Here is a 24,107-nt window from a genome sequence, read left to right as displayed (position 1 = left end):
ACTACCCATTGCTGTAATCTAGTAGGGATAATGTAATAATTAAATGTTGTAATATATTTTAAAAATTTATTTTTAGGTTAGCCCATTGTTTACGTGCAGATGATGAAAAAGTAGTTCTTGCAAAGGATGCCAATTTACCTGCTGAAGATCGTTATGATATATCTGATCCACGAAATCCAATTAATGAAAGAAGAAGAAAAAAAGCAAAGACAAGATAACTGTTCATATTTATTATACAGTAGAGGCAATGTAAATAAACCAATAAAAGACTTTTTAATTACATTTATTAGTAAAAAAAGGACAAAGACAAGATGTATTCATTTAAAAAAAAACATTTCTAATTTACAAGATAATATTTACATAATATGTTCTTAAGAATCAAACTTCGGTAGCTTAAACATTCCTGCTGTGTATACTAGTTGTCTGTCTCTAACCTTCTTTTCGAGGAACTGTTTCATGTCTTGTATAGAGCATTCATTTGTACTTGTTCCTTGTACTGCAAACATTCGAAGCATGCTGTGAATTCGCTCCAGAGGTAAGGATTCCATGTTTGTCAGCATGCCAACAATAAATGACCAGAAAGTCTAAAAAATTTCAAAAATAGTATTAGAAATTATTTTTATCTGATTAAAAATGCTATGAAATTTGCTTTTCAATGCATTGGAAAATATAGAACACAGAAATGAAATTTTTAGTGTTTTCTAGGCAGTTTCAAATTAGATGTGAAAAATTTACATATTTAATTTAAAGTAAAATGAGGAAGAGAAAGCTAAATTTTTCATTTATATATAATATTTAAATTAAGAGATATTTCCTATATTTTTTTATTTTTAATGAATCCATATTAACTTCCTTTTAAAATTTTCTTTTATTTAATTATTGCCAACACACACACTTTTTTTTTTTTTTTTTTTTCCTATCCTGCCAATGTAGATATTTCAAAGATATCTAAGATCCTTTTTCGTAAGTTGATGTGTCAATTAAATCCTATCGGAATCTTGCCTTATGGTACAAACTATGCATCATTTTTTTTTTCTCTCTGTTATGCTTCCTGTAACTCTCTTTGACCATGTAACTCAAAATTTATATATATATATATTGGGTATTCCGAAGAAAATATTGCATTAAATTAAGATTCTATAGTTAATTAAAAAAATTACTTTTTAAACATATTCCTAGCAAATTTCCATTCTATAATCTTTGAACCACAATTTTTTGCTATTAAATGGTCTATACAATTGTTAACGAGAACTAAATAATTCTTATAAAAAACAGAAACATGGAGAATATTTTAGATGACACATCTCACAAAATTGAGAAATTTTACCCTCTTAATACTAAACCGGCTCAACCCATAAGTTTCACTTCAAATATCAAAATGGCTTAAAACTATTTAAGATTATTTTTTAGTATATAAAATAGTTTTTTTTTTTTTTTAAAGTCTGTACATTTCTAAACACTGCCTCTTTTTTAACATAATTAGATATATAAAAAATATATATTTTTGAGCTTTAGGTTTCAAAAGTTGCTTTCTTATTGTAGTTCACTAAATTTTTAATTAGATCGGCAAACAAAAGTTCTCTGGTCTGCTTCAAAAATTATGAAACATATTCAATATTACATAAAGAGCTTCAATATATTTTATGAGCATGTTTTTGATTCAGCAAGCAAGCAAGCAAACTATTGGATTAATTGAATTGCAATTATTTCTTGTTTTTCAAATTAAAATAAAATTTTAGTATGAATCATAGAGAATAAGAACACAATGAACAAAACGTGTAAAGTTTTTTTGATTTTTTTTTTAATAGTAAGAGGTAATGTCTATCCAAATTTAAAAATACTTTGCTAGGGGAACCATTAAGACCAACTAAAAGGAACTGATTTTATTGAAAAATTTTCTTCAAAACTATAACCTTATTGAACTAATTGGTTATCAATGGAACTTAGTTTAAAATATTTTGAAAAAATATTACATATACCAGTACATTTTAATTTCCCTTATTCTTGTCTCATAAATTAAAGTGATTTAAAAATGGGTATTCCTTGAAGTTTTTCCATGTATGATGAAAAATGTTTTTTGCTTCTTGAAAGTCCTAATATATTTCAATATTCTTTCAATTCAATTCCTCATGAAACTAATTAAATTTACATTGTATCTTTTCTGCAAACTTCCCTGGAATAATTTGAATGGTAAATTTCACAGATAATTATGCAGTGACAAAGAAATTAGTTATTTTTTAAATATTTATGCTGTTTCGAAAATTATATAACCAATATTAAAAGTATTTTAACAATATTATTATATACATTATCTAAAATTTTCCAATTAGGAGTGAATAATATTCCTCAACCCAATAATATTCAACTTAATTTAAAGGATGATAATTTTTTAAGATTATTCTAAAAATAAAATTAATTTTTTTCACTAAAATGAATAAAAAGCTAATTTAAAAAACTTCTTTTAATATCTATTTATAAAGATTTTTAAGTTTTAAAAAAATATAAAAAATAAAATTAATTTCAAATTTTTTTCATTACCTCAAAAACAAATTTTAAAGAATATGGCTGCAGGGTATTTTATATCATTTGAAAATTATTAATTCTGGAAAACATATTACATTTTTAGATAAAAGCAGAAAGAAAATGAAATGTTTTTAGTTCAACCAAAGCAGTGAAATGTAGACCAATCCCTTAAGAAGTGACATTTAGTGTTGAAACGGACAATTTGAAATTCAGAAAGAAAAGAAGGCAACAAGGAACATTTCCACAAAAGGTCTTTAAAAATAAAAATGTATATCAATGATCTGGTACTTGTTCTTTCTGAACTAAATACATTTTATTCCTGAGATATCTAACATAACTTTCTATAAATAAGATGCTGGATGTTAATTAGATTAATCCCTTCCAGTAAGATTTAATAATGAAAAATTTTGCATGACACAATTTAATTTTTATTTAAAAAATATTTTTTAATTCTTTTTTTTTCTTTAATTCTTTGATTTTGTTTCATATTATAATTCTTACATGTTGTTAGTTAAAATTACAGTATTGATTTGAATATAAGTGTAATTCGTAAGTTCACATACAATAAATTAATTCATATTCCTCAAAACCGTTTAATGACTTCATATTAGCACCCAGTTTTCTCAAAATGAGAGTATTTAGACAAAGCACTTCAGTAAATTACTTTATTTCATACACATTATCTCTTTCCAAATCCATTCTGATGTGCCAATGACTCCAGAGCATTTACCAGAATTACTTATTACTTGCTCTAGCACGTTTTTGTATTTTTGATAATATTTCACTGTCGTTAATTTCATTATCAGTATTGGTAAACGCATGATTATTTCTTCCAACTCCTCAGAATCACTGATCCCCATAGTCAGCACTACTATTTATCCATTATGATGTTTCTTTTATAATGTGTTTTTCCTTTAGTAAAAATATATATTGATCAATTTAAAATCGATCACTAAATGTTTATGAGAATGAAATCCCACTGACTAACAATTTGGCTGCGACTTGTACCACGAAATTTTGATAATTAAGAATATGTGATAGTAATCTATGATATCAACATATATAATAAAAAAGCTGCTGGATTCAGTGCACTAGAAATTTTATATCAAACTTATTACCATATTTAACAGTAATTTAGTTCTATGATGAGTATAGCTCATCATTATATCGTATGGCATGAAAAACCAATGATGAGCTATATTTGTCATTTTATAGGAAGAGGTTAAAATTAAAGATCAAAATCTAACCAAAAGAATTATTATTTTTTGACACATATATTTTCTTTTTATTAATGCTTTTAATCACACAGCTAAAAAAGTTTGTTTATAGATCCTTTCAATATAAGTCTAAAAATTATACCTGTAATTCTTCTTCCTTCATGTCTTGGGATGACGCAGTAACAGATTCCACTTCCTCCTCAAGCATTACTACAGCTTCCCGATTTGGTGTTTGTTGTTCTTCAATTAAAACAAATACATCCGTTTCTATTTCATAAAGTACACCATGATTCTGCCAGAGAGTTATTTTCCGTCTCAGTACAGATGGTTGCATCTGCATTTCAGAACTTAATTCAGTTATACTCCATTTAGCTGCAAAATTTCAAAGGTTTACATTATTCCCTTTTTAAATTTTTTTAAATAATGGATTAAAAAATACAAATCAAAAGATATAGCTTAGAATCTTGATGAAAATTATATACATTGCATGGAAATGTGACTATTCAATAATGAAAATTTAAAACAAAAATATTCAGCAAAATCATAATTATTTTATTTTTTCATTGTTAAGTGCAGATGTACAGTAATAGAATACAGTAACATTTTGCCAGACTTAAATGCAGAGAAGTAATGAATAATTAATATGCTAATGGTGTTTTTGATTATTTTCAAAAACAAATTATTTTTTAGTTTTCAAACAAATAATTTTTCTAAAAATCATACTTAATTTTTTTAACTCATTACAAGTTCTCCCCCCCCCATTATTATATCTAATATCTCGTGTAATATGACCAATTCACAATCAAACATGCACTCACAAATGTTGATTAAAAATTAATTGCTTTTCAAACATGATGCTTTGTTTGAAACATAAATCGCTGGAATTTTCTCTTTCCTCAAAATTATATGATACTTCATAATCATAATGACTAAAACACAGAAAAGTGGGCTGTAATTTCTTCATATTTATTCACTCCTACTTCACAGTCTCACTCCAGAGCCTCTTCACAGTTTCACTCCAATTCACACATGATCTTTCGTCATGATATCACATACGATGTCACATCAGTGACAGCAGTACTATTAAAAATATAGTAGCCAAACAAACACTTAACACAGGGAAGCTGAATTCGTTCAAATGTATTGTAAACCTGGCACAGTATTGATATATATATATATTGATTGATTAAAAACGATTCTATATAAATAGATATTTATAATCATTGAAATTTAATTAAAATTATATGGAAAAATAAAATTATGTCTTTTGCAACTTCTTAATCACCTATTTTAATGGAATGTGAAATAACCCATCTACTTTTCAAGAAGTAAATTACTTAATCATTAAAATGTATACATTCTAGCAAAATATATATTTATTTGATTTTATTACTTGCACTAAAATGTAATATGACTTATACATTGAATATCACTAGAATGAATAGAAACAGTTATGTCATATCTAGCTAAATATTTTATTTATACAGATTTATAATCAATAGCCAGTTATTTTCTATAAATGGACATATTCTTAAAATTTAATTGTTTTCAATTCAATTTAAATACAATTATTTTTTTTCTATAATATCATAAAAACATTGGAAGTATAAATTTTGCTTCCTAAATGAATTATTCTTCTAGCAGTTGCTGAAACAGATCTTTCAAATAAAACTCTTTTTTTTTTTTTTTTTTTAAATCCAGATTACTAATTCTATTTGAAAAAATGAAAAATATTGTAATATTTGTTCAAATAATCATGTGAAATTGGTAATCTAATTTTTGAAAATCATACAATTTTTATTAAATTATAGAAAAATTTATGATTTTAAAAAATATTTTATGAACTAATAATCTTGATATATCATGGTAGTTAAAAAAAAACCTTTTAGTAAATATTTAATAATAAAAATATGAGTTTTAAAGTATAGATCACTTTATATGTCATAAAAATAACTATCATAGATTTTATTAAATATTGCACCAAATTTATAAGCACTTACGTTTTTCTTGAAAATGCCATAGAATTGTTGCATGAACTGGACTAACAGACACATTGAGTGTCCTTTCTTTAAATTCAATTTCTAAATCTACTGAACCTAAATGAGATTTCCAAGTTAATGAACGATTTCCTTTTAAAGTTTCAAAAGCAGTTGTATATCTTTTTAAGTTTTCCCAGATATATTCAGGTAATTTCAACTTTTCTTCCTTGAAGGAGGGCCAAAACTGAGCAGAAAGAATCATCGTGTTGATTGGGAAATCCTATAAAATATAATTCTAAATTCTTAAAATGAAGTAACTTACTAAAAGTAAAGAAATAGTAGATATGAAATTATTATAATTTATATGTAAAATAAAATAAAATCATATATTGAATCTATTTTCCAGAAATTATATTTTCTTTTCACTTTACAGAAGTGAAATTAATCAATACAATTTCAGCTTTGTAATCTGTTTCTCTCAGTCTATTTAAGAAATGAGTCTTAGCCTTCAAATACATTGCTTAGTAAATGAAAACTATATATTTACATTGTAAAGCAAGTTATAAATACAAATCTATTTTCATCCAAATAAAGAGGTTATCAAAAAATATATCATTCTTTTATATACCATATTAAATTGAGGGTTAAATTATTCTTAACATCTTTAAAATTTATAATGTATGACATAATTTGCGTAATTTGGTGGTGAGAAAATTCTCATCAGATGAACATGTTCAGAAATGCAACAAACTAAATTGGAAATAAAAACTGCTTGATTATTAGTACTCTGCTATTAAATTTGCATATCATTTTATATTAATGTATAATTTATAAATGTATATTTATGCTAAATTAATAATGCAGCATAATATAATTTGTACTATTAGACCTGTGATTAAAAATTTCCACAATGCTACATCCAACAACAGTAACCATGTTTAGTATAAGAAATCTTTAGATTCTATAATGGGAATCAAATATTTAAATACAATAATAATTTGAAAATAATATTATATATATATATATATATATATATATATATATATATATATATATATATATATATATATATATATATATATATATATATATATATATATATATATATTCATTTTATTTCAGTACCTCATTTATAGATATATAAAATTGAAATTTTAAAATAATTTTCAATGTAACTATCTTTTAAATTCTATTCCTAACTATCAGTTTTAAGAATAGAATGAAAATTATTGAACCAAAAGTTTAAACACAAACACGTTTTTTATGTAAATTTATAGAATTGGGTATGACCTTTAAACTACTCAAGTTGACAAAAACAATGTTATTCACACAATTCAAGATGAACCAAAAGTTATTCACATTAATAGCTTACTCCAGACAGGAGTGCTGATTTATTCTATGTAATGAGGCATTCTAAACATGTGGTCCTTGACATGTGAATCAATGTTATTAATGTATAATACCGTTTTCCAGTCATGTTAGTCTTATGATAGGAAAAACATTACAGGATTCCTAATTGAAGACTAAGTAAATGACTTCCACACACAAATTGAGATTCGGGAAAAATGTAAGGAATAAGATACTGTTTCTATTACGAAATAAGATCTGAAGTTTAGTGCTTGTCAGAAAACTATAAATATCCAAAGTGATAGAACTGGTTAATCAATCTTTTTGGATAAATAATAAAATAATAATAATGTTTAATAACTAATAAAATAATTAATAATTTAAACTTTAATAATTTTTTTTTTGTGTGTGGGAGAGATAATGAGCAGTATCAAAAACTACTGATAAGGCTATTCTTGTTATTTAATAATGAATACTTGAGTTGTTAACTTTCACTAATTTTTTGTAATGAATGTGTTATATGTTTTGTGGCATAACACACCATTTCCTATTGTCCAGTTTGTTGGAACAACATTCACTGTACCTCCACCAGACAATTGCCCTAACAATATCATGCATTCCAGATATCTTATTTTCTTGTCCAGTTTACATGCTTATTAATTTGACTGAATTGATTAGAGAAACCAATGTTTTTTTTTATATAGCAAAACATAAGACAAATTAAATAGTGCTCTCAAATTAAGATTATTTGCTTTACTACACTTGAGTGATTTTAATATAAGAAAATAATATGTTTATTGAATAAATAGCTTACCCCTTGTTCATAACTCTTAACTTCTCCAGAATTAAGATGGGCATTTAAACGTTTAGAATCAGCAATATCCTTTAACATTACTTCACAGCAATGAAGTTGTGATTCACCAAATCTCAATTTCAACATTTCCAAATATCGAAGTTCTTTATCCGTATTATAAGAAAATGTAGTGAGAATCCTATCAGCTAACAGACTGCGATATTCATTCACAAAAAGTTCTTTGCTTCCATAAATATTCACCAAAATTCCAATTATGTCAGATGACCTTTGACTTTCTGTTGTTTTGGCTAAAAAAGACAAGGAAACTGTTTTAGATCTTCATAAAAAATAATGGCAATCATAATACTGGATTTACTGATTAAAACATTTAATCTCATTCTAAATAAAATATAAAATTACATTTATTTTATTTGTGACATACATTCAAATTGTGGTCTATCAAGCTAACTTTTAAATCATTAGATTTTATGCTTCCTATCAGAAAAGTGCTTTAAATAATGTAGAATCAAAAATTGCATGGCTAAAAAAAAATTATGAATTCTTAATTTTTAAAGTATTCCAGGCCATAAGAAATATTAAGAAAATGTGCCAAATTATTTAACTAAACTCTAATATACTCTTAATTTAAAAAAAAAAAAAACATTCTGCAATTAACTGACCAATTTATGAAGTTTTAAATTTCATTATTTTAAGTCAATCAACAGTCTCCTTGAAAAGTATTAAAACAATTTTAGACAGTGAAATGGCATCGAATTATCTATAATAATAATATTCAAAGTTTCAATAATTAATCTTTTTTTTATTTATTTATTGCTGCAGAAGAGTGAAACCTGCATTATTTAAAATGTTAGAAATAGGTTCCCAAAGTGGTTCAAGAGGACCCCCAGGGGTCCATAGGAGACCACACGGGGGTCCACGTAGACGTGAAAAGAAAACAGGGGTTCACAAGTTGTAAGTGGGGGTCCACGAAAAATTTTCTGGTTTCCATAATAAATAACAAAAATTTTGGCTTGGATTTACCTATCAACGTAGGCAGGTAGCATCGGTAGGTACTCAAAAATATTCGAGACTCAGTTCAAACACAGAATTGAATAGAACAATAGATAATAGTACAAGTGTACACCATATGTCGAGACTTGCAAAATGCCGTCGGTGCGCCCGCTCGTCCGGGATGCTTGTTTAAACCTGCAAAGGGATGAAATGCGACTTGCGCTGTGCTTGCAATCTACATTAGTATAAATACGCATGCCAAGAACAAAACGTTACTCATTTGTTTCCTGATATATTTAATGTCTTGAGTGATTTTTTTTTCAGAAAAATCTATACAATTTACAAACATTATTTCGGTGGCAGCAGATGGAGCTCCTGCCATGTTCGGGCGATATCGTGGGTTTATAAGCTATTTTAAAAGAATAATACCAGGACTAATTGTAATTCACAGTGTCATCCCTTGACAACACCTTGTAGCGAAAAATTTGAGTGATAGATTGCACCAATCGCTTCAATTTATGATTAACGCAGTTAATAAAATAAGAAGCAATGCTTTGAATACCCGTTTATTTGCACTATTGTGCGATGAAAATGATTAAGATTTCCAACGACTGCTCTTACATACTGAAGTACGCTGGTTGTCTAAAGGTGCATGCTTATCGAGATTTTACTCACTTTTCGAATCAGTGATAGAATGTCTGGAAACCAAAGCACCAGATTTAAAAGAAAATCTGATCAAATATAAAGCGGAAATTGCGTACTTAACGGATTTGTTCATAAAATTCAATGATGTTAACTTGCAGTTACAAGGGGACAGCCTTAATTTAATAAAAACAAAGGGTGTAATTTCGGCTTTTCTTGGTAAATTGAAATTAATGAAGCAAAATATTAGTAGGCGCGAATTCTCCCAGCTTCCGCACTTGTCACAGATAGAATGTCTTGATGAGGATATTCAGACATACGCTCAACATTTAAATACCCTGCATGATGACTTCAAAAATAGATTTGAATATATTCTGACGATGGAAATACCCCCATGGATCATAACCCCATTTGATGAAACGGAAGAGGCGAATGTGTATTACAAGAGGAGCTACTTGAGCTCAGCACCAACGAGGAACTGAAGGTGAAATTTAAAAAAGGCTATCAAACATTTTGGCTGCAGGCAGAAATCCCCAAAAAATATCCTGGGCCGTGGGAAATTGCGAGGAAATTTTGAATAGTGTTTCCCTTGTCATGTCTTGTCGAAAGAAGTTTTAGTGCCGTTTCCAACCTGTTGACAAAAAAAAAAAAAAAAAAGAACAGATTGAACATCACAGAACGGGGAGATTTGAGATTACGTCTTACAAAACTGAAGCCAAATATTGATAATTTGCTGTCAATTGATCAAGTACATCTGTCTCATTAAAAGTATGACTATTTTTTATTGTTGATTTCCATTTCAGAGTTCATTGTTGATTTTTTATGAATTGTTGATTGTTTGTAATAATAAATGTTTATAATTTTGTATAACCACAAGTATCATTTTTATAAATAGGACACAAGAAAATGTGCTACTTTTTTTTTCTTCTTAACACCCCCAATTTAGGGTGATATTTTTTAGGAGTTTTGGGAATACAGTAGAAATGTAGCAGCAGGGGGTCTAACGAAAATAGTAAAACTTTGAAAGTGATCCACGAGAAAAAAAAGTTTGGGAATCTCTGTGTTAGTGCATCAAAAATACATTATTAAATATAACAAATAGAATTGGATGACTATAGAAAAATGGCCTAATTTTTTCTGCAATGCATTTACTGACTCAAATAAGATAAAATATTTAACATAATTTAAAGCATTTTTGCAAATAAAAGTATTGGCCTATCTTTAACACTTTCACGATACAAAGTAAAAATATAATTTCTTATCTTCTTAATAAAATGGACAAAAGAAAGGTAAAACACACAGGTAAAAACTATTTGCAACTTTTTTTTTAATAAAGTGAATATCAATTTTAAAAAAATTACCTGGATCAGCATCAACAGGATCAGGTGACCATTTTTCCCAATTATCTGTTTCTTCTTCATTTTGATATGTATCTTCTAATTTGACACTTACACCTTTGAGTAATTCACAGGCTAATTCACCACAACTATCTTCTCTCAGACTAAATATAATACAACGCACAGTGTCTTCTCTTGATCTAACAAAATTTTAAAAAATACCACATAAATAATGTTTTAATTTTATATTAATTAATATTTAATTTTATATTTTTTTATTCCCCATATTACAATAATGGGGAAGTTACTTTTTATTTCACTTTTATCAATATTTAAAGAGCAGTTAATATTCACTTATTATTTTTACACAATATTGAAGAGGTATTTCATTTTAGAAATATATATTTATAATTATCTCTAAATTGTGTTATTACTGTTTTTATAATAAAAGAAATATAATAAACAAAACCAAAACTGTGTAACAAAAAATATATATATTAGAAAAAAAAGATTATCATTAAAATTATTCAGTAAATGCCAATATATTTCATAAATTTAAAATCTGCATTAATCAAGTTTCTATTCACCTTAACAAAATTTCTGATTTGTTAATATTCAAAATAGTAATATCCAATATTTGGACATTATTAAGATTGAAAGCAAACAATGTACTATTATTTTATTCTATTTAAGTATATAGCATTTTTTTCAACAATTGTAAGCATAACAGAATTTGAAAACTTAATGGAAATCAATTAAATATCTTGAATTCAAAAATAAAAAAAATTTAAAATTTGTAAATAACTGTACATGTGGTACATACATACATAAAAGCGAGTGTAAGCAAGATAGCAATTAAAATATGCACATATGTGCTCATTTAATCTACGATTTAGATTAACAATTAACTACATTTTCTGTCAATAGCTGGAAGATCCAGTAACAAACTGTGTTACTCCATCATCTCAGTGAAAATAACGTAGTAATTAAACAGAACTTTACATATAAAATATAGAAAATTAGAACTAAAAAAAAACAACTTAAATCTCATTTTTTCAATTTTATGCTCTTTGAAATAATTAGCAAAAATAAAAATTATAATTATTTATACATTTGCAGTATTTAATTTTACATTATTTATTATTACATACTTAATTTTAAATAAATAAATTAATGAATAATGTAATCTTCACTAAACATTAAAAGTAGTTTGGGAAAATTTTCAGATTTCTTCACATGCAATTTGATTATGCCTACCCAAAAAGGTATGAAATTAAAAAAAAAAAAAGGAGAGATTTAAGATTTATATTCCCCATTTTAAAAAGGTATTAATCAAAAATCTGTTTTAAAACTCGTGTATGAGGGAAGAATAATTTTTCTTTTATCAAACTTTCATATTTTAACTTGAAATTAACATGTATTATATTTTTCAGTGAGGGATTAGAGGTTTCAGGAAGCATATATGAAGGTCTTTCATCAACTAGTTTCACTGAAAAGTAATTGATAGTATACTATAGATAGTAAATCATATGAATCAATTGATAGAAGTAGTATAATAATTGAATGGTCCTAAATTTAAAATTTTAAAACAGATTATAATATACTAGCATTTAAAACAAATTTTATTACTTTTGATCCTAATAACTCTAAAAAACTATTAATTTACTATTTTGATGTGTAAACTGCATGTGAAGGTAAACAAATTCCACCAAATGAATTATTGGTCAACTGCTTTTCACAAAATTTGTGGTCATTCTGTCAGTTATTGTAGGAAGCATGTTAAATTATCTATTTGTAATTGCTAAATAATTAATGGTTAATAAATATTAAAAGAATTGTTATTTAATCAGGTTACAGAAATAAAAATATGATTTAAACTATGATAAATTTCAATATTACAAAACTTATAAATCTTCTATAATAAGTTGATTTCAAATAATATTAATTAGATAACAGAAAACATATAACTAAAAAAACTTTTAGTTTACCTTAAATATCTACAAACAGGTTCACTGACAACTTGCAAAACAACTCCTGTGCTATCTAGAACTCTTAATGCTTTGATGGCAGAAATGTAGGCAGTTAAAATATCAGAAGTGTTAACACCTATATTAATAAATGATTATATATATACATACACACATACAATTTTTCCAGAAATTTAAACATATATGAATGAATATTTTCATAAATCATAAATTTCAAAGACCATAAGACTAATATAGGTTTTTAATTTATGAAAAAAATACAACAAAAGGGGAAAAAAATGTTAATATTTATAATCAATAGATTTTTTAAAAAAATCATTGATCAATGTAAGTGTACATTTTTCAATCAGCAACAAAGATGGATTATCAAAAACAAAGTAAACACTTATGCAGGAACCCTGTAAGTTTGGAAAAAATCCAAGAATTTTAATGTGGTATTTTTGTTTACTAATACAAATATTTGATTTTACAAGTTGGGAAAGGCAGAAGAAGCAGGGCAAGATTTGAATAATCTAAGATTTCCTAGAAAGCTTAATCCTACCCTGAACAGCATAGAAATCTACTTTTTGTCATGTATATTTGCACATTGTTTTGGTGATCCAAATGACTAATTATATCTTTTCATAAAACTAACTATTTTTACTCAAATTAAGCAGATCTCAGGGTAATATATTTTCCCCGTTCCCAAAAATGTCTACTCTTGTTCATTATATACATGATTTACAGATTATTTAATAAATAAGAAAAAAATATAAATCTTGAGGAAATTCTGCTTCCAGAAAGAATGTTTATATATAATAAATGTAAGAAAATGAATAAATATCAATATCTTACAAAAATTATTCTTAATTTTTCATATGTCATATACTTGAAAATAAAGATAAATCATGCTAAGAAATTACCTACTTCAGTAAAAAGTTTAGAGCAATGGTAAATCTTAGACAGTGCTATAAGGAATATATAAATATTCGAATTTATTATCATTATGGCATACTGTATAATATAAACTATATTGTTAAGAACTTTGAAAGCTATCAATGAAAAGTCTTCTTGGCAACATCTTTTGTGCCAAATTTGGTGGAAATGTTAATGAGATATTTAGTGTTTTGGCGATGAAGTTGGCGAAAAGAATATTCAACAAGCTTTGGAATAATTATAGTCTCTGCCAAGAATGTAAAATCCAACAGCCCTTATCTTGCATTGGATTTTTGATTTTAATAGAAGAAAAGTCAGAAAAGGCTATAATGTGGCAGATATATGTCCTTCATCTCAGAGAGTTGGTAGTGGTTTTGTTTTGATCGAGTTAGGTGATCTTTTGCGTATCAGTACATAAGAAGGTTGACAGCTGTTACTTCACCAAGAAAGTAAACATTCTTACAATGTAACATTTTTGTGTGTGTGTGTGTGTGTGTATGAATTAACTAAATTAAAGTAAAACAATTTCACTTGTATCTACTGTGAATAATAACTGTAAATAGTTACAAATAAATGCTTTTGTGCTTTTTCCAACTAAGCATATTCAATCTATGAATCCATCATTGGAATGCACAACAAATTAATATCAGAAGTGGGGATGAAAGGAGAAGACTAGAGAGATAATTTAAACAGAAGAAAAATAACTTTTATAACTAAAATAAACTTTTTTTATGAAAGAAATGAAAACTTGATAGAAAAAAAGGACGGCTAATACCATTCAAGTGATAAATTCAAAAGTGGATACATAGCAGAGAAGGTAAAGAAGAATGATGAAAGTGTTGTGGAAGGAATATTTGACAGAATGCAGCAAAGTTTTGAGAAGAATGAAAAAAGGCTAAGGAAATTTAAGCAAGAAATTGAGGTCTTTGTGGGAGAGTTTTTAGCTGTAGATGACAATAGTCTTTAAGTGTTTTTTTTTTTTTTTTGCCAAAATATAGCTCTACAGTGCAGGAAAGTACCTTGAAATTTAATTGTTCATCGGGAATAATTCTCAATTCATGAAATTAGCTCATAAAGATTCAGCCAATTGGGGAGCTTTTGTGACAAAGTCTCAGTCATTTGCTACAGTTAATTTCCTTAGTCATTTGCCTTTACGAAGATTTCAAAAAGGCTGTCACTATATCCCATAACTTAACTGTAGTAACTGTAACTTAACTGTAACTCCCTTTGTCGCTACATCCCATACTATTGTCGCTTTGTCATTATACCCCAAACTATTTATATTCAAAATCACTATTATATTAAAAGGCTTACTTCTTTGGCAAACTAACAACTCTCAACCCGATTAAATATCAATATCCAAAAAATCATCTAACTTAGAGCAAATTATTTTTCCATAGTTGTGACTCAGCTAAAGCTTTGTTGAACTTGAATTGTCAATAATTAATGAAAACTAAAGTGATTTTACTTGTATTATCCACTTTAAATAAATATTTTTAGACATTTTTTTTATCAAATCCATTCCAATCCCACTATCGAAATTCATAACAATATATAGAGAGAATATAAAATCTTCTAAAAAAATTTAATGTAATAAAAATAGATATAGCAACATTTAAAATCTTAAAGGTCATTTTCTGAAATCATATGATATGATTCAGTGTAAATATGGAAAATTTGCTGCATAGCATTATAAGTGAATTATTATTTCAATCGTATTCATAATGGCAAGAGAGAGTGCCAATAAAGGATAAAACTTTCAATTATTTATTCCTTATATATATATATATATACAGAAGAAATGAAAAATAACACAAAAATTAATTTAACACATTGACTGCCACAGTGAATTTCACACCATGTGTTTCATATGGCTCATGTATGATTCATATGGACATTGATGACCCCCCCCATGGCTGTCAGTATGTTAATAATTTTATCAGTTCAAATTTATTAATCAAAAAGTAACTAGCAATTTCATTTTTACCTGGATGTAAAAGACGATTTTCAAGTGAAGCTTTGAGTGAAGAAATGAGTTTTGATCTTAGATTAGTGATTTCCAGCACTTCTTTCAAGTCTTCTAAAGCAGCCTGAGATTCTGGGAATTCAATAATGATATCAAAAAGCTGTTCCATTCGTACTTCAGCAAATGCTTCATAAAGGATATTTAGCAATCTAGCCTACAGAAAAGAAATTAGTTACTTGTATCATAACAAATTTTTTAAATGTTGGAAATTTTATTCATACATTATTAGACATTTTTTTAAAATTAAAATTGTATAATTCATTCTGAATTATAATAAAGGTCAACTTCAATAGGTATAATTTTTCAGGCATTTTTTACATGAAATTTTTTTATAAGATACTAATACAGTTATTGCAAAAAAAAAAAAAAAAAAAAAAAACATAATATATAACTACATTTCAATTACCTTACAATCTGATCCTTCTTTCTCTGTATCTGAACTGTTATAATAAAATGAAGATAGCCAAGCTATTACAGTCTCTTCAAGCCACTAAAAGAAACAAGAAAATCCTTTTGAATAATGGTACTATACAAAATTTTTATTATTTTACACAAGTAAAACTGCCCATATACTTACTGAACGTAAATTGCCTAGCAAAGGAACTTCAAAATTTCCTTTACAATAATCATGTACATATGTTTCTACCACATCTTGTGCAACATTAATAGGAACATCTCCTACAACTGTTTGGAAAAATTTTAACTCATATCTGAAAGCATAAACATTTGTCAGTGATATAAAAAGAAATTACTGAATAGTCTAGAAACACCACATAAAAAATGTAGCACAAATCATTCACAACATTAATTTTACATATAAGCACCAAATACAAATTAGAGAATTCTAGTTATTTCAATCTAGTAAAAATCTTATAATGAACACCAAAATTAGATTTTATTGTAAATAAATAAAGAAAATCCTTATGTTTTACATTTCTTATGTAAAGTACAGTAAGAAAGCTTTTATATTAATTTTGTAATATAATATATTTTATATACGTAAATATTTTAAGGTAGAAAATTTTAAAATCTAAAAATTTTAAAGATAACATTTTCTGAGAACAGATGCATAACATACATCCTAAGTAATAAAGTAAATTAAAGGTTCTATTTTCTTAAAAATAAATTGAATAAAAATTAGAACTGAAATGAAAATAATATAACATTAATTTTTATTATTGATTTCTTAGTTACATACATATAAGAAACATACACTGTCTCTAATATAAAATTCCAGTACTTATGCATTAACTGCATGCTACTAGTATAATTTTGGCATGACCATGCATCATTCATCAATATACTCAATTGAGTAAGCTGACATCTTTGGCAATTAATCACTGAATACAATAATCATGAAATTTTTATTAATATTTTTTGATGATTAATCAGTGGCATGCAGTTAATGTGCACATACCAAAATTTCAATAAATAGTTATCAAATAAATATAGTTTTAAAAAATATTTGAAAACAGGTTGATATATAACTGCACAAAGACATTTTCAAGTATTTATTTAATTGAACACAAATGAAAACTTTATTAAATGCAGAAAGATTAATGATACAGAATTGAAAAGAAAGAAATTGCATATTACTGGTTAATTTAGTTTTAATACAACATAAAGAAGAAGCAAATTATCAACTAGCATTTAAATCTAAAATTTGCCAAAAAAAAAAAAAAAATGTTTTTTAGTAAAGAATGAAACATTTTATTAAAAATGCAAAAAAAAAAAAAAAAAAAAAAGGTCTAAAAGCTAATGGTGAAAGAACCAGATAGTAAAAACCCAAAGGCAATGCAAGTTTTGCGACCCTCTTTCCCATTTTACAATTTCAAAAACAAAAAGTTCAATTTTGATTAAAATTTATGAATTGTATAAGGAGTTTTTAATTGACAAATTTTTTGATAGTAAAATTATAAATACTTAATTGCAAAGTTAGCATCTCTCCAAAACACTTTAAATGCAATATTAAACAAAATGTGTTTTTTTTAAATCAGAAAATTTTTAAATAAAATTTAAATACTCTAAAAATATTCTGTTAATCAAAAATTAAAGAGAAAAAAACCCCCTAGTGTATTTAAAAACAGAAAAAAAAAAATCATAAAATACAATTCTAAAATTAAAACAATACCCGAGTTGCCACTCAAATCGGGAAGGAAAAAAAAATCCCCTGTATGTATATTAAAAATATGACAAAATGCACAAATAGCACTCCTGTGCTAGTTTAAATGGAATATGGTTTTAAGGAGCGGAAAAAGCAAAGAGAGGGAATAACAATTTAACATTATTTGAAATAATAAGATATTAAAAGAAGGTTTATGTAACAAGCAGAAAAAAAAATATCCTTATTTATTATCTAAAATTTAGCAAAACAAAATCTATATATTAAGGGAAGGATATATTACCTCTAATGGGCTTTTATTGTAAGTCACACAAAATTAAGGATTCGGGTGAAATAAAACATAAAAATTTTTGTTATCATGATACAAATTATTTAATAATTACTTAACAAAACACATTACAAAGCAAGATTATTACGATTTTTTATTTATTAATTTTTGCCAATTAAAGTATTTAGATATCAATTTTTGTAACTTCTGGAGATTTTTTAGCTATCAGTTTCATGGAGCTAATGGATCAAATCTGTAACAAATAAGGTACAAAATTTCTGTACGGCTTAATGTACATCTTTTAGCTATTTCACTTTCAGTGAACATGTGAAAATATTTCTGATATATCATTGAAGGATTTAAAGGACGAATGTGGTGCAAGAAGTTTTAATACCCATAAAAATTCAGCTTTAAATGATTGTTCTTGAACTTAAAAGTTTGAAATCAGTTTATTTTTGGATATTAAGATATTTCAGATTTGACATGTCATTCCTTTTAGATACTAAGTTCAGCATCAATGATGTTTCTTTTGAGATGGTATGCAATCTTGTATGTTTTCCTCTTTTGGCATGACTAGTAAGTGCCTGTTTTCCTGCATTACTTAAGCTTATTATCTTCTTACAAAGCGAGCAGTATGCAACAAATTGTTTTTATAGAATTTCTCAAATCCATTTAGCAAAATCAGGATTAACTTTTTTCTGTCTGTCCAATTCGTATTAAATACAGATTTTGAGCAGCTCATTGATTTAAAAATATTCTCTAATCTCACTCACGTTTTCTCAAATAATGGAAAAACTATTCAATAAACTTAAGTATAGTAGACTAAATACTACACACTGCTTCCGCAGATTGAATGTTCTAATCCCGCCAGAAAAGTTATTCTGTTTTTCATGCAGTTGCAGAAATCTGGTGCATAATCATTAACTGTAATTTGGGAATCTCATGGGAAAAGAACAACTGTTTCGCAAATTAAAATTTGAATGATCTACACAGAAGAGAAAAAAAGGGACAGGGAAAAGTGGTCAGTTTCCGTATTACACAAACACAAATGATATTGTTTCGTTTTTGGAAGCTATGATTACAATCTTTTATTCTTGCAGTCTTTAAAGATTGGCATTATTCGAATGGGAAAAAAAATAACTAAGACACTTAAAATTTCCAGTAATTTTTCTGTTTTTATGAAAATTTTCAAATTTCCCTGCATTTTTCTGGTTTTCTCTATTCTCCTAGTGGTGTAGCAACTCTGAATACTTAACTTTTATTTGAATTATTTCAAGTATACAGCTATACAGCCTTAGTAAATTAAATTAAAGCATAAAGTTGAGTTATCTTGGAAATATTACAAGTAAAATTTAGGTTTTTGGGCTTCCTCAAGAAGGAGGCCCCAAAAGACAATTACGTCTGATAATCCAATCCTGATAGAGAATACATATTATTATATATATATATTATGCTATTTCACTGTTAATTTAATCTAATAGTAAGAAACAGAAATTCAAACAAATTCTTAATCGGTGTTAAGACAATGAACTCCAGTCTGACAAGAAAGGAATATTCTGGAAAACGAAAAAATTATAGCTCAACTTCTTTTGAAAACCAAGATCACAGATTCTTCTAGAAAATTCCTTGTGATGTTATGCCCTTTCAGAGGGGTATAAATATCCAAAATGCTCAAATAAGCTAATCACTAAAAGGAATTTGTTTTTAGAATGAGTTGAAAGCTGACAGATGCTGCATTCTGATACTGTAGTTTAATTAGAATATTGTTTTTGCTTGCATAATTACTTTCTACCAGTGCTATTCTTTGTGCATAGCATTTATAAATGTGTCTTTATTTGTTCATCATGTTTTCTGGAATATTTATAGAATAAAACATGATTTTTCTTAATTTAGACTTTGGGATTAGACATTCACCAGATGATCGTCATAAAAACATTTTATAAAATTATAGAAGTAAGATTTTGTTTAAAACTGAGAAAATAATTATATTTATAAATCACAAAACAAATACTTACAGCTGCTTAGTAGTCTGATAAAAAACTTCAAGACGTTTTTCACAACAACAAGAATCACAGCTGTTCTCACAAAAATAACATTCAACCACAGATTCACCATCTAGAATTCATATAAATATTCTTAGAGGCATATGGAAATAAAATTTCATTTAAAGAATTAGTTTTAAAAAAAAAACATGATAAAACAATACTAATTTTCAAAAAATTCTGATATTTTTTTCAAAATTTTGATTGAATGTAAATAAAAAAAAAAAAAAAGAACTAAAATACTCATATTTAATGTTTTCAAATAAAAATGAAATTGCTTTTAATTGAGATAAAAAGTTTCCTTTTATTAATTTTTTTAAATAAAATTTAGAAAAAAACATTTCAGTCAAAATAATTAATATTTTTTGCTTTTGATTTATATAACTATTTATATATCAAGATACAGCTATATTTAGTTTTATTATATTATTATTATTATACTACTAAATATATATTACTTTAATTTGTTATTAAAGTAGCGATTACTTCATTATAGGACAGTTTCAGTTAAGTAAAAATAAATGATACTATATTTTTTTGGAATGACTTAAACATATATAACTTAATTTATAAAATTTTTTTGCTTTTTTCATATGTTTAAGTATAAGACATAATCTTATTCCTCAAATTTCTTTACTTTCACTTTTATTACTCTTTATGCTTTTAACTTAAGAAAATAATAAGCTACTGTACCTTTAAACTGCTGTACTTTTCTTAAACACCCAAATATATGAAAAATAAATCTGAGTTAAAAAAAACTGTGTACAAATTTGATATAATATTATGGTATAAAAATTTTTAATGTATTTTTATAATGCAAACCATTTTTACAATAATAGTTCAATCAGTGTGCTAAAAAAATTTTAATACTTGTGCATTAATTTCATGTCACAAGCACTGGATGTAAATGCATGCCATTGGGAAATTTTTAGCTTAACTATTATATAAGTGGCAAACATAGTTAATAAACATGAAATCTTTGACAATTAACTGTAGTTTGCAATAAATTTGACACTTTTTGACTATTAACCGAAGGCATGCAATTAGTATATAAGCAGCAAATTTTTTATAATGAATCCAACTTCATCAATAGCCCAAAGATGATATCTTTAACTACAATAATTTGAATAGCCAGAAAGTGTGCGAATAGTTATTTAAAATAGCTACAAATTAAATCTCAAAAGCATATATATTATCTTTTCATAATGCATCTATACTTGGTTAGCATTGTGAGATACTTACCTTCCGGACAAAAATCCTCATAATCTACAACAGAATGGACAGAACAGTAATGAATTATACTTAAATATGAAGGGATTATGAAGATGAGTATTTATCATGGGATCACTTTATATTAAATTAAGATTGCATAATTGAAGAGTAAGTTTAAATTTAATAAAAAAGTATTTTCCCAAAGGGAGAGGGATTCCCTTTCGTTTAAAAAAATGGACCATATGATGAAAAATAACGTTACCTTTTGAGATCAGTGATTTTGATTGGTATGATTTAAAAGATAAAGAAAAAAATTCAACAAGCACTGCTCTGAAATCTACAGGCCATTTTGCAAATAATAAACATCTAGCTATAGAAAAGAACTCATCTATCAGTGACATATTGTTGTTTATCAAACTTTTTTGTCCATCTAGAGGCAAGGTATGTATCTGTTCCACAAGTCTGCTCTGTAAATTTTGAAGTTCTTCTATTACTGGAAAATAGTTTTGAAATTGACTATAAAGAAAATTTAGAGCAACAGGAAACTTCCAGAATACTCCTTCTTCACATGTTGCAAAGCATTTCCAGAATTCAGGTATTATGAAATCATGCATATTATCTTGAAAGGTTGTCAGAAACCATTCTTTAATAATGTGAGCCATGCCATTTTGGTGTAGAACAGATACAGCTGAAGTGAACTCATCTCGGGTTGGTGCTACCTAAAATAAATGCATAAATTAATTTTAGAAAATTAAAGGAACAATTTTTAATAACACATCGATTTTAAGTAATATTCCCATTAAAATATACTGAACAAAATAACAATGCAAAAGACATATTTAAGATTTTCATTTATAATTATCCATGTATTTACTGTTATATCATTTTTCACTAACCTAACTTTTTTAAAATTTATGAAAATGATAGCAGAAACAGAATCAGAAGTATTGTCTTTTTGGGATTGTCTATTTATTACATTGATACTCATAAAACAAGCAATTATTTTTTCTGCTAGTAGGACATCAGAAAAAAGGATCCTGAATTTTATGAATACTATATTTGGCAGCATTAGAAATGCAAGAATAAAATACTTTTTATGTTTGCATTAATTACTGAATGATGTCATACAAATGGGAAAACGTCAACCAAATTTATATATTCTTGAATATAGGATGAAGTAAAGAAAAAAACATGCAGGATGTAATAAAAAAATACATAATGTGATAAAGAAAATGAAAATCATGTTGAAAACTATTCTTTCAAACTGAATAACTAAACTATGCAAATAATACTCGAAATAATGTTTAGAAATCTTATTTGATCAAACTTTAAGTCAGCCTCATATGAAAACCAAAATATTGAGACAAGTATATTTCTTTAAAACATAACATATTTCACATTCTTAAACATAAGGTATATATAATAATGGCACTTTTCCGTTAGCCGGGCATAAATGTCGCCAATTGAAAACGAAACATTAATTCGCATAATTCTACATTATTTGGCGATTTTTCACTTGCACCTGGCTAACGGATTGTGAACCAAACACGAATTTTGCATAAGAAATTTGACGGAATTCAACATTATTTGATGATTTTTCGCTTGCGCCCAACATCAATATATATATATATATATATATATATATATATATATATATATATATATATATATATATATATATATATATATATATATATATATATATATATATATATATACCTTAATATAAGGTATTTGTACATTAATCACATATTGTTAGTAAACTTTTAGCAAAACCATATGCTTTTGGAGAACATAGTCACAAGACTCTTTGTACATTTACAGCAATTAATCACTGGTGACAATAAACATGACATCTCTGGTGTGTGTGTGTTTTTTTGACAATTAATTATTAGTATGCAGTTTGTATATAAATACTTTATGCAACTTCTGAATAAAGTTTTAAAAAAACAAATGAAAATATTAAAATGATTCCTGATTAAAATGACTGCACCATGAAATATTAAAATAATTCATACTTCAAATGAAAAAACTAAAAATATTAAATATCCAGAATAGCATTTTAGAAAGAAAAATTTCAATGGTATAGTACATTTTGGGGCATATAATTAAATAAATATTTGGATTTAAGTATATTTATAGAGGTACTGACATCAAAATAAAAATCAATCAATAAAAACAATGTGAAACTTTTCAAACATTTTATTTTTGATGTAGTTAAATATATAATACATGTTCTTTATTTTAATAATTCATACTAATTAATTTTAATAATTCATAATTTTAAATCAAGAAATGAAACAAATCTTTCTGGGTTCATTTGAAAATATATAAATCAAAACGTTATTCTAAATAAAAAAAATGTCTTTTAATGAAATTTTGTAAAAAATTTGGATGCGATTATTTAACGATTTTTAATTAAAAATGAAAAACTTTAATAGGAGAAAATATTGAATATGAACTGCAATGGTTTTAACAAAGTATTTCTAATTTTATGTAGGAAAAAAAAATTAAGAATAAACGAACAAGAAAACTTACTTCTGCTTCGTTTCGCTTTAAAACTTTAGTAATAACACACCACGCTGTATCTAAATTCATTACTTCCATTTAGATTTAATATTTCAGAGTACGAGTTTGAAAAGAGAAATTCAATTTGGAAGCCAGTAACTACGGTTTGTTTTTATT

General features: G+C 26.1%; 2 protein-coding genes across 2 annotated transcripts in view; one reads left to right on the top strand and one right to left on the bottom strand.

Annotated features, from left to right (window-relative positions):
• LOC129988954 (spliceosome-associated protein CWC27 homolog) overlaps positions 1–282 on the top strand; it is a 14,792-nt gene extending 14,510 nt beyond the window's left edge. Inside the window, exon 11 of the mRNA XM_056097248.1 lies at positions 77–282. Coding sequence (XP_055953223.1) covers positions 77–218 — 142 coding nt within the window. The 3' untranslated portion in view covers positions 219–282. The remainder of the gene's footprint in view (positions 1–76) is intronic.
• Positions 268–24,107, bottom strand: LOC129988953 (anaphase-promoting complex subunit 2-like). The gene is made up of 12 exons (XM_056097247.1): positions 23,961–24,107; positions 21,685–22,141; positions 20,184–20,283; positions 16,356–16,488; positions 16,185–16,268; positions 15,740–15,932; positions 12,838–12,955; positions 10,874–11,049; positions 7,881–8,167; positions 5,741–5,999; positions 3,883–4,112; positions 268–584 (listed from the first exon to the last, which is right to left on the bottom strand). The coding sequence occupies exons 1-12, from the start codon at positions 24,027–24,029 to the stop codon at positions 372–374; spliced, it is 2,319 nt and encodes a 772-aa protein (XP_055953222.1). The 5' UTR covers positions 24,030–24,107; the 3' UTR covers positions 268–371.

Source organism: Argiope bruennichi, chromosome 10, assembly GCF_947563725.1.
Source record: "Argiope bruennichi chromosome 10, qqArgBrue1.1, whole genome shotgun sequence".
Lineage (NCBI taxonomy): Eukaryota > Metazoa > Arthropoda > Arachnida > Araneae > Araneidae > Argiope > Argiope bruennichi.
This window is presented reverse-complemented; position numbering and strand designations above follow the sequence as displayed.

Coding starts and splice junctions, on each gene's coding strand:
- LOC129988953 (XM_056097247.1), bottom strand. CDS start 24,029: ATGGAAGTAATGAATTTAGATACAGCGTGGTGTGTTATTACTAAAGTT. Junction 12,956..15,739: donor AAATCGTCTTTTACATCCAG/GTAAAAATGAAA, acceptor TTATTAATATAG/GTGTTAACACTTCTGATATT. Junction 8,168..10,873: donor TCCTGTTGATGCTGATCCAG/GTAATTTTTTTA, acceptor TGTCTTTTTTAG/CCAAAACAACAGAAAGTCAA.